The following is a 12106-nucleotide window of genomic DNA, read 5'->3' as shown; positions in this document are numbered from 1 at the left end:
AATGATTTAAAGAAAATAATAATAATTGTGATTACTGTTCTTTTACAAGGTTATATGAACATTTTCATGTTTAAAAATTTATACAATCAGATAGACTTTCTAATATTTTCTTTGATTTTTTTTTTTTTTTTTTTTTTTTTTTTGCATTGTAAAATTTGTATAATTTTATTTTTGAATTTTTGTTACATTTTAAAATATTGTAACTCTGCTTTACTATATTAAAAGCTACATTGTATTCTTACTACATGTATACTTTACATATGATTAAATTGATGAGGAAAAACAAAAATGATTTTTCTGTTGTTCTACTTCTTTAAAAAAGAAAATTGAATACAAAATGGTGGGAAGGAGGATTGTCCCCTCTTAATCCACCAGTGTTGTGTTATTATATTACAATAATCAAATACCGGTATTGTTATTAGAAAGACGTATTTTTTCAAAGAGTTTCAAAATCGCATAGTCGGATTTTTCTCAAAGAAGAAAATGAAATAGTTGGATTATTCACAGATGAATGTATTTTCCTTGATAGTAAAATCGAATCATCATTGAACGACCTGCTGAAACTTAAACCTTCATTTTTGAAAAGAGCGTTTCCATTGGTTAACATTTTGAGGATCATTTTATGTAAAATCACTTTTTACAATTATATTTCTTACACTATAGGAGTAGATAAAGCATCATATATGAATAATCTCGTTTTACATGAAATAAAAGGTTTCATATGTTTGAATTTTTCTTAAAATTGACAAACAATCTTTTCAATTGTGTTGAATGTCATCAGCTAACCACCAATGAAAATTTATCTTGCAACGATCGAGGTCCTTTCCACGCTTGACTTAACATTAACTGGAGCGTGCAATACAGCCGCAACACTAGCAAGATGGGGGATTTGGAATTTAATATAGTGGAAATCAACGGTTTCGCGGATTTTATAGTTTGTAACGATTTCTAATATGTTTCTTCTTCCAAGATGTAGTCCAATGCAACATATGTGCGTATTGTATTGAATCGTATATCCCAGAAGCAGCACAGACTTGCATCATATGGACAACTTTCCGTAAACAGCTGATTTTCGTCCTCTATTTTCGACAATGGCTTCCTTGCAGCGTGAACATAGCATGGAGGTAGACCCTCCATCGGGCCCAGCCAGTCACCAGGTTGCTACATCAAGCGGGAGTAACCTCAAACGGTCCAACAGTGCCCCTATGATCAATGTTCTGGTGTCCCAACCAGAAATAAGGTATAAAGCGTCGCTTGTTATTGTTCCAAAGTAGCGTCTAAAAATATGAGCAAATGTGTAGAATCACTAAGCAGAGATGAACCAAATTTAGAAATGAATGAATTTGAACCGAATAAGATTAAAATAATAATGCAAATTAATCATTTACAATCTATGTAATCAGAATTTGAAGATCAAAGTGCAGCATATTACACCACATCCACTTTCAGCCATATGTATTGGTAATGTTTTGTTTACAAACAAAAATAAGACAATATTAAGTGTCTATCTAATGAGAATTACTTTTCTTTGAATGAAGTCCTCCAACCAATACATTTAAGATGTCCGACTGTTCAAGGCTTCGAAGATTCAGTTCAAGTTCAATGTCTTTGAACCAACCAGGACAGAGTGTAAGTTTCAGCACTTTCAAGGCAATTTATGAAGCAACATAAGATAAAAATACACCAAGCATTTGAATTGTCCTTTCTTTACTTCAAGAATTATAATTATATACTGATTAGTGTGGGGAGACTGAGTGAAATGCTCAGATTTGACTTGCTAAATCCAAACATAGATTGTATATGAAGATAGCCTTGATTTTTATTTTTTGACAGACTCCTGTGAAAATTCCTGATAGAGTGAATAGACTAAAAGATGAAGAAATTCATATTGTTGAAAAAGAAAAAGAACATGAAAGGTAAAGCTAAAAACAGTTTGTTGTTATTGTTTTATTTTTGTAATAAGTCAGAGCTAGACAAAAAAATTGTAGAGTACTTGCCCTTGGACAGGAAACAACCAGAAAATTACTTGCCTTAAATAAAAATTTTATTTTTTGTGCCAGGGCTAGACAAAGTAGTATTGATGGTTTTCAATTGATGCAATTTTGCAGAAGTAACTTCCCTTTGGTGGCCATGTTGTAGGTCAACATAATAAGATTCCTTCATTATTCACATTATAATATTCAACCATTTTCAGCTTGTTACACTGAGCATGTGAATGTAGATAGCACTGTTTTCTGAATTTTTAAGCCTTCTTAAGGTGGGTCACTTCACCATTAAAAAGTTTCTCAAATCATTATAAAATTAATTAATTTTGATAGAAAGCATAATGCCTAAGAAGTATATAAGTCAAATAGACAAAAATTGTGCAATTTTGGTTTTAAAAATTTAGATTTTAAAAAATGATGCAGAAAAAAAAAAGAAAAAAAAGCCCCGGTCAGACAAGTGGTTCCCAAGTCTGATATTCAAACCACTGAACTATGATGATATACATCCAAATCGATTGATACAAACAATTTAAATCAATCTTTTGTGATATAGTGTCTTAAAAAGTGTAAGTCTTAATGTAGAGAGGTACATTAAAATGTTGTCATTGAGATATTATTTGGATTTTCTCCTGTATATTTCTTAGTAGCTGTCCACTGACAAGGACTATTGATAGAAACATTACAACTTTTCCATTTGATCATAATTCTTAAGTCTTGAGTTTGATATTAAATAACATACTTGTCTTGTAAACTTTTTTACCGATAAAAACATTGTTATGTTCCAATAGCCTCCTAAACATTTTGAAATGATTGTAATCACTGCTAATGAGTATAGTTAGTTTTCTCATTTTAGATGATAAATCTAGTAAAAATAATTTTCATCTGTTTCAGAGATGTTAGTTCAGCCATTAAGATGTCAAATTCCTGGCAAGATTTTACTTTGGTAAGTTATAAATTGTGCTTGTTCCTCCGTTTTGACACAGAGTGACCAGTATATCCACAATTAGCCTTTGATTATTTAATCAGTATAATTATCACAATAGAATAAAGTTTTCCTTCTGCAGAGATGTTGCAATGTTTGTTGCAATTTTTACACTAGAAAAGTATGGATATATTCATTTTGAAGTTTAATTGATAATGTTTGAGCTTGCTAGACCATAACGAGGGTCATTTCTTAAATATGTCAATGTTTCTTTTTTCAAGAAATATAAAATCTTATTAAAACGGAGAAATGGGAACATTATGATATAAATATGTTTTTAATGAAAATAGTTATTGAAAAAGGCAATTTTATTTCCACTTGTAATATTGTGCAAATTGTTAAACCTTGCAGTATACCTCTCTTTAAGAATCAGATGGAAAGTAAAACAATAAGACTGGTCTCTAGACATATCTTTATATGTATAAAATCTATGGATTCTCAAATATGGCAGCGTCCTGATCCAAATGGTTTACGGTATGAATATACTGGTACTTAAACTTAATTCATCCAGGGGATGATTTATATATGGAATACAATCGGGTCCAAATATATATATATGTATTGTGTTATATTTAAACGAAAATTTATTTATATTTCTTTTACAGATTAGATGACTTATTTTAATTAAATTTGTTGAATTCATGAATATATTTGTATTATTTTGCATTGTACACATAATTTATACCAAAAACTGTTTGGATCAGATTTAGTTCAGATTCTAACATGGACCTCTTTTTCATTGGTATAAAAACTGATCAAAATAATGGTAAAAAGCTCAATAAGTTGGCCAACTTTCCATCAGCATTATAAAAGACAGGCTGTTTGTTTGGAATGATGTCATTTATATTCATGGTTGCTCACACTGAGTCTTATACTTTAGGATGACCACCAAGAGGTTGTTTGTCCTGACCCCCATAGACGACCTCGTTCTTTCAGTGAGTCCCTCCACATCAATGTGTTTCCTCAGCCCCCCATGCTTGTAGGAGCTCCATCCCCCACTAGAGTTGGAAATAGAAAGGTAGAGATTTCTGGTATTACTTTAAATTGGGTTTTTTTTGCTATGTATGTCTATCAAAAAAGTATATTTTAAAGCATTTTACACGAAGGAACATGAATGTATGTAACATACACATGTAATGACACTATTTTATTTAGAATCCAATTGAGTATTCACCTCTCTTCCAGATTCAGAGTCATCCGATTTGTCAATACATATATGTTTTATTATCTTTGTAGCAATGTTTCTCACCCTCCATGCAGATGCCAGTCAAGAGTAACTCGTTTACCCCTAGTCCTAGCCCAAGCCCCACCAGGAAGTCCTTTATGAGGTGATTTCTCTTTCTTCACTTTACTGTTACTTTCTCTCTCTCTTTCTTTCAAGTTAAAATACCGGTAAATAATGTTCTGTTTCTTTTGAACCACTTCATCGAATCAAATGCTGCAGCAAGTTAGAATATCCAAATTGCCAGCTAAAACTTTCAAAACTCGTAAAAACTTGCAAGTTGATTTTTTCATCATAAATTTACATGGCAAAAAAATGTCCAATCCATAACCAGTTTTAATCTTACTTTCTTCACTTTCTATCTATCCACCATTTTTAAATGAACCAGAATGCAGGATGTAAAAAACGACCAAATTTTTAAATCCCCAAAGTGCTGATTATAACAATGATGAGGACATGGTAAGAATGAAATCATTTTAAAATTGCGAGTAGCCTGATGAAATTGCGAGAGTTTCTACCAATGGCAACATTGATTTAAAGCTGCTTGGTCCGATTTTATATCAAATTTTATGCACGCTTGTAAACGATGGCTATGTTTAGTATATGTATAATAATAGGCATTGCAATAGTTTTACCCGTCAATTATGTCAAATTTCAATGAAGAAAAATACGTACAAAATTTGCTAACAAAACAAACGACATTAAAAGGTATCGCGTAATTTCGCCTCATGTTAAATTTCACCCCTGACGATGATACGGGTATGGTTGTATTACGACTTTGACATCGCTTTAAATAAAGGTCGAAATGAACAGACAAATTACAAAGAAACATGTGTACGTTTTGTTCGCTAATATTTCCAAAGTCTGCTTTCTTTACAATCGATGCATAGCAAGCGGGTTGAATAACCCCAATCATTCAGGGGACGAAACCAAGCGGTTTCCTTTTCTAAACATTCCCGTGATGCATTTGGTTTGTTTTTTCGTTTGCCCAAAGAGAAATTATTTTTGTTTACTTTGAATATTTCTAACTTTGAAAGGAGACTGATTCTGCTGGTGTAAATAGGAGAAAGTCCATAACTTTTTAAGATAAATGATTTGTATGGAAAAAATTTTGATACTGTAATTACAAAAAAATCGGACCAAGCAGCTTTAATTACCATATTGAATTGGAGAATACCTTATACCTAGGCCTCTGTTATTAGAATTTTGATTTAATAGATGAAAATTGTGTTATTTTCCTTCTAGACGTTGCATATGAAATAAATACATGTACTTGCACACCCCATTTTATGTTTAGAATTTTTGCCATAGAAACTGAAGATTACTTTTTTTTGGCCTAAGCTATTGAATGTAGAATTCACATTATGGCAATTATTTGATAAAATGGAAAAGGGTTACATGCGGTATTATGCATTTCTAGCTCCCAAAATTAAAGCTCTAAAGAGAGCTTTAAATTTAAGATAAGGTTGGAAATAATTGAAATAATATCGAAAATAAATATGTGAAAGGGCATTACCGTAATGATGTCATACTGCAGAGATGATGTCACAAAGATCATCTTATTTTTATGAATTAATGTTTTGGATCAATATTAAATGATAATTTCCCCAGTGATTTTTTGACTCGGAAGCTTTGATCACTTGCTTTCTCATGAACTATTTTCAAATATGATGTGAATAATTATATGAACAAAAACTGGTACTTAGCAGACAAAGGCAAAAGATGAAGATAAAATGACAATATTTTCAATAATTTGCATAATTGTGGAAATTGGTTACTTTTAGTTATGTCATCTATTGGACATTGATGACTAATATCAAGGTTAATGTGATAGACATCCTCTGTTTAATGTTTTATGAAAATGTGATTTTGATATGATACTTTTTAAAAATTAATAAAAAAAAAAGGGGGGGGGGGGGACAAATTTCTCTGTCTTATCAAATTTTGTCCTTTCCATGAGATGCATGATTTGTTTTGTCTTAAAAAATGTTAACCTGTACATGTTTTGTTTTTATAGAAGTTTAAGTCCTATTGCTGTTCGACCAAGTCCTGTGGGAAAGAGAAAATGTAAGTTCACAAAGGTCCAGAAGGAGATGTCCTTTTAACAATTTTTGAGTGACAAAGATGTCATATTACTATCCCAACTTTCTGTAAAACCCACTAACCAACTCAGAAAGTGAAGTACTGGGTATGATCAATTTGCCTGCAGAATTAGCTGCAGTTCTTTAGCTCCCTGTCTGAAAAAATTGGAGTAGATGACCAGGGAACTACAGTTCCTTATGTGTTAAAAAGCTGCAATTTACATGTACACAAAAACTTATGCTTTGGACTGATTTATCTTTTTTCTGAACACTTTCTGTACAAAAATTTGATTCAACAAATTACTCAGACATTTTACTAAAGATATATCACCAGTTTACATGCCTCTGTATCTGATAAAAAAAAACCTATAAAAATGCTACTAGACATTTAGCATTTTTTTTCCTTGATTCTTTATCATTCTCTGAAATTTATTTTAAAAAGAACATTTTTTTTCTCTATCTGATAGATTTTGCACTTTTGTATAATCAGTTAAATGCCATTCTGTAAATCCTTAACAGGCCAGGGTTGTATGATACTCAGATGACGGCTTAGTCTCATTCATGTCTTACTTACGAATGATAATTGGACATAGTGAAAATATTGGTAGATATTTCTGTACAAGCTTTGTTTGTAGTTTAGTTTGTTTATGCTGTGAAGGATCTTTGTTTAACAAATAAAATTACTTTTGATAGTGGACACAGACATGGAGAGTTATCTTAGTCCTCCAAAGAGGTTCCAGACCGGACCCAGTACTCCAGATCGGATCATGGCCCATCCCCTTGCACACAGGTATTGCTATGCTTGAGATCCATCCCTAGCACATATTGACCTACTACCCCTCTCTTGCACACAGATAATACGAGATGGATGAGGTATTGACTGTAGAATGTTGTTTGTTTTAGCAGTATTTCATCTAGCAGTTTAGAAGATGGCAGTCCAGAGCAGCTGGTTCCAAGGAGTGGAGCCAATGCAGAAATTTCTCACCCCCGACCACACCACATGTATGGCTTCATGCCTCTAAAAGACAACTCAAATGACATGCAGACAACAGACTCGGAAACATCTGACATCACTGATCACTCGGCTGACATTTCTGATCAGAGCTCTATCTCGATATCAGCCAGCCCCGGCTCCAGTTTTCAGCCTATTCGACAAACCCACTTATGACAAATGGAACCTGAGGAGACCTGTTTTTATCATTCTGTAAATAGTCATCTCATTTATAATGGAGATCCCAGGTCACATTGGAATTATTTTGTATAGCATACATAAATGCCTTTGCACTGGAACCCTTGGCTACATTTATTGAATGAGCAGAAGAAGGTGTCTTATGGTAATTGCACCACACATTGTATATTGTATGCCAGTGTGATTCATGATAATTTAAGTTATTTGATTTACCGTTAATATCATTTTGTTTTACATCCCTGAATGCTTCATTTGTATTGTTTCATATGTACATAAACCATATCTGAAATTTCACTTGACTGTTTAGAAATCTAATACCAGGTAATTATGATTGCACTAGTTTTATTAACATTCTCAGTTCAAATTTTCCAAATCCTGATGTGTGACTTGTAACAATCTGGCAGTTTTGTTAGCATTGAAGATCGAATTTTAAATTGATTGAATGGTGTGGATTTTTTTTCATAATTTTTTTTCTGTACAAAACTTAATGATTTTTGTTGAGATGTAGGTATACATAAATTTATATACAGCTTGTGTTATTCAAAGATCTCTGTCAGTGCTGTCGTGTATAAAACTAGTGCATTTGTACAAAGATGAAGCAGTATTTCTACTTGATATCCACATTTGTGAACAGCTGATCTCGACTTCTCTTCTGACAAACTGCTTTTGTCAGACGACATACACAAATAATATGTTTCAAGACAATTAGCTATCCTTTGAATTTGAAATTGCAGTACAGTAACTGAAAACATTAGTAATGTTTTGCAAATGCCATTTATCTCTGTACATAAATGTATGTGTATGTAAATGAAATTAGTTTGTGCACTAGTTAATTACAACATGGTTAAGAAAAAGGCTATGATTTCAATCCTTGAACACATGTACCAACGGAAATAAGGAGAAATGGGGGATTGAGGAGTATTAGGAGGGGGACGTCCTACTAGTGCTTGACTGGTTAGTAAGAAGTTTCTGACCATTGTACAACTAATACTTTTTGTCATAACCAACGAAGAACAGCTTTCATTGTCTTGCTGTGTAAGTCATAACCATATGTACATATATGCAATGTTAGGAGTTTATTACAAAAAATGAACAAATGTAAAGAGAGTGGGCTGTCTTGTGTTTGAGCCAGTTGATGTACACTTATCTGCCCTCATTTGCACCAGTAAGATTATTTTTTTGATATTGGAATTCTGATACATTGTACTACATTCACAAGGGGATATCTGTTTTAATGTTACCAAAAATTTTCAGAATAAGGGTAGATTCGTTGTCAAGATGTAAAAGATGGTGCAGCCATTGTTCTTACATCAATCATATATATTTTTTTACACTATTTATTTTTGTATGATAGTGTCCAAATACTGAATGAAATTACACTGTTTTACAAAATAATTGCAATTCATAGAGAAATATTTGTAAATATATAATTTATGCATGTACTGATCACTACTCCAAGTAATTGAGAAATGTTCCTAAAAGATTGACGAGCAGGTTCTTCTTTGAAATTTTTCTGATAATGTTAAAATACCGAAAACTTCTAAACCAAAAAAATTCATCGGCCACTCTAAGGACTTTGGTGAGTTGTTTTTTTTTTTTTTTTTGGTTTCAATTACATATACATTGGCATCATTTCTTTGTAAATATAAAAAAGAGAAAATACAGACTGTTCTTGTAGCAGGGGACTTTGTACAGGGCTGTTGTTTTTACGCTAGAATGCAGATTAGACCTGTTATTCTTGTGCTTTTTGTCATTTTGTTAAGTGAAAAGAATAGAATTATGAGGAATCTGTGCACATCTACATGTATGTATAATTTTATTATGTTTGTTTACTTGTTTGTTTTTTTAGACATGAGACTCATTTTAATAACTCATACTGGTAATTTTGACAACATTTTAATAATTGGAACTGTATGCCATCAAATTTTGGGTTGTGGGGTATTGAAATATGGTAGTATGGATTATGGTATGCAGTTGTGAGAAGTGGACATTTTGTTGTATTACTAATGAAAAAGCTTGAAGCCTTGTTTTCTAATCAGGTTCCTTTTGAGTACATTATTTAATTTTTCACACTTTAGTATTACACTAATAGAATACTTTATCTGCAACATTGGAATTACAATTCAAATTCTTTTATACAAGGGGGCAATACATTGTAGTGTGCAGATTCCTCTTAATTGTCTTTGTTGACATGTCACAAATTGTGCAATTTATTTTTGTTTTTTGTATTATTATATACTATATATCTGTTGTGTGGACACAAATATGTTGTCTCCTGTAAATAGACTTGTACATAAATCCATGTGGCATATTTTAAAGAGTATGTTCAGTAAAATTCAGCATTTAAACCTAAAAATGTATTCTCTTTTATTTTGTTTACTTTAACAGTGAATTTTTAAAATTCGAATGGTAAAAAAAATGTTAAAAGAGAAAAAGATGACGGCTTAATTAATACAGTTTATTATTATTTTTTATATTACATGTGTGTCCATTTCTAGACAATCAAATTAAGGTTTATCAAGATTGAACCCGTTTAGTACAGAGAATAAGACTACTTTAAAATTGTAAATGTAAAACCACTACAGATCAGGGAATACAGGTGTGTTAACATGCCAGGTCTTTTTGTGACAGTTTTTAAAGACTTTGCTTTATGTTACTATTGATGATCAGATTTATCTTGAATCTTGTAGATGTAAAACTAGATTCTGATCTACATGTTGTAAACTGTGGGGTCTAAAAGTGCTCATTTTTCTATATTTAAATTTGCAAATATGTTTCCTTATATGAACCTATAGAATAGCAAAAACACTCAATTCTGTATGAACTTTTTCATGACGTCACAATGATCATAGCACACGCTTATTGCTTGTTGCTTGGATTATTGTAAACTTAATCTCTGTAATTTTAACAGTTCTGGACGACTTGTCTTTTTCAAATGTAAATATAAGTAATAAACAGCAATTTTGAAAAGTTCACCAGGATATGAAGTTGGTTGATACGTGATCAAATCTACCGAGAAGTCCTTCGGGCTTCACAGGATTTGATCACGTGACCAACCAACTTCATATCCCGGTGAACTTTTTAAATCGCTGTTTATTTCTTAAATAATCAAGAGCTTCATACATCAGCTTCACAAGAAAATGAACACAATTGTTGTAATGGGAAGATTCATAAATATAACCCATCTTTACATATTTATCAATGTCTAAACTTTATTTTGGTAAATAGACTAAAAATGGAAATTGTCCAGTTTTGTGATTTGTTCCATTCAAACCACACTCATTTGCCATAAACTTAAATGTTATTTCATTATCCTTCAACTCTGGTAAACCTTCAACCCCATAGAATGTTGTACCATTGATATCCAGGTCCATCACCATATCATACTTCATTCCTGCTTGAATGTCTACAGGTGGAATAATGTCTAGTAAAAACACTCGAGATTCTCCATTAGTAAAAACCGTGTGATTTGTCACTGAGAAAACTTCTTGCTGGCCATTGGCATTCTCAGTGATTTTCATGGAAACTCTGAACTGAATGGGCAGTTGATGACTGTTAAAGATGTAAATCCCATGTAATGCTATGTTTTTTGAAACACTGAGCGTTAAAGAATCTAGACAGTTTTTGGGGTAAGACTTTCCTGCTAAAACATTTGCGAAACGATAAAGAACATTCTTCCCTTCTGGGGCTTCAAACCAAAAAGGCAACGGAACTGGTCTAGGTGTGGTTGTTAGATGGGTTTCTTGCAGTGAAATTAATGAATTAGTTGTGACTGCCTGCTCAGCATCTGAGTCCTCGAAGTCATCTGAAGATGGAGAAATCCCTACAGCATTTGTGTCCATCACATGTGAGCGAGATGCCAACAGTCTCTGATACACTTTGATGATGTCATCCACGCTCAACACTCTTTGTTCCACCACAGCATTATTAAAGAAGTCCACATTCATGCTTGTGTACTTAATTTTCTTCAAAATACTCCCAAGAATTTCCCTCTTATTTTCTGCTGAAGGCTCCATGGACTGCAAAACACACTGGCATTCTGACCACTGAATGACAGCTGTGTATATTTCTTCCTGGGATAGGTTGATTCTCCTAGTGACTACAAGCTCCAAGATACACTCTCTTGGAAGTTTGATGAACCCCTTCATCAACTCCCGCGTTCGAGGCAGAAGATGAGAGTGGGCTTGAAAGAAATTCAAGGCACTTTGTTTCGTCCTGTTGTTGTTGTTGCTATATGCATATTTCAAAGCCTTACATACATTCTGGATGGTCAATTGCTTCTTCTGATTGCTGTAGTAGAGAAAAAAAAATAGGTTTAAAATGTAATATGATAGTGTAATTTACATTTTGAGGTTACATAAAACGCTCAGACACATAAAATAACTTCAATTACATGTACTCTGAGTAAGCATGTAGGAAGTGAAAACGAAAGTAAATGACTACAACAACTGCATAACACTCTTGAGAAGTTAAATACGCATGTACAAAGCATCAGTAAACCATATTAACCTTTCATCTGACATGTCTGTTGTAAGTTATAAAACGTATCACTACATTTATGATATCTTATATTTGAACTGCAGGGTTGTAAGGACGGTAAACGTCCGTAACTTCTTGAGAAATTTCGGTCGGAAGGAGATGCATACC

At 32.6% G+C, this 12106-nt stretch overlaps 2 protein-coding genes across 3 annotated transcripts; one reads left to right on the top strand and one right to left on the bottom strand.

Annotated features, from left to right (window-relative positions):
- The first annotated feature begins 831 nt into the window (after positions 1-831).
- LOC128180546 (P2R1A-PPP2R2A-interacting phosphatase regulator 1-like) lies at positions 832-9815 on the top strand. Of its 2 annotated transcripts, none has more exons than XM_052848663.1 (9): positions 832-1240; positions 1539-1629; positions 1834-1916; positions 2877-2928; positions 3848-3985; positions 4204-4295; positions 6207-6256; positions 6964-7060; positions 7177-9815. In XM_052848663.1, the coding sequence occupies exons 1-9, from the start codon at positions 1092-1094 to the stop codon at positions 7436-7438; spliced, it is 1014 nt and encodes a 337-aa protein (XP_052704623.1). In that variant the 5' UTR covers positions 832-1091; the 3' UTR covers positions 7439-9815. The 2 variants fall into 2 exon arrangements, with proteins under 2 accessions (XP_052704623.1, XP_052704622.1); XM_052848662.1 differs by having other exon boundaries at positions 7174-9815.
- LOC128180545 (BTB/POZ domain-containing protein 6-like) lies at positions 9044-12106 on the bottom strand. The gene is made up of 2 exons (XM_052848661.1): positions 11969-12106; positions 9044-11749 (listed from the first exon to the last, which is right to left on the bottom strand). Exons 1-2 carry the CDS (start codon positions 11980-11982, stop codon positions 10672-10674), a joined length of 1092 nt encoding a protein of 363 aa, XP_052704621.1. The 5' UTR covers positions 11983-12106; the 3' UTR covers positions 9044-10671.

Source organism: Crassostrea angulata, chromosome 4, assembly GCF_025612915.1.
Source record: "Crassostrea angulata isolate pt1a10 chromosome 4, ASM2561291v2, whole genome shotgun sequence".
Lineage (NCBI taxonomy): Eukaryota > Metazoa > Mollusca > Bivalvia > Ostreida > Ostreidae > Magallana > Magallana angulata.
This window is presented reverse-complemented; position numbering and strand designations above follow the sequence as displayed.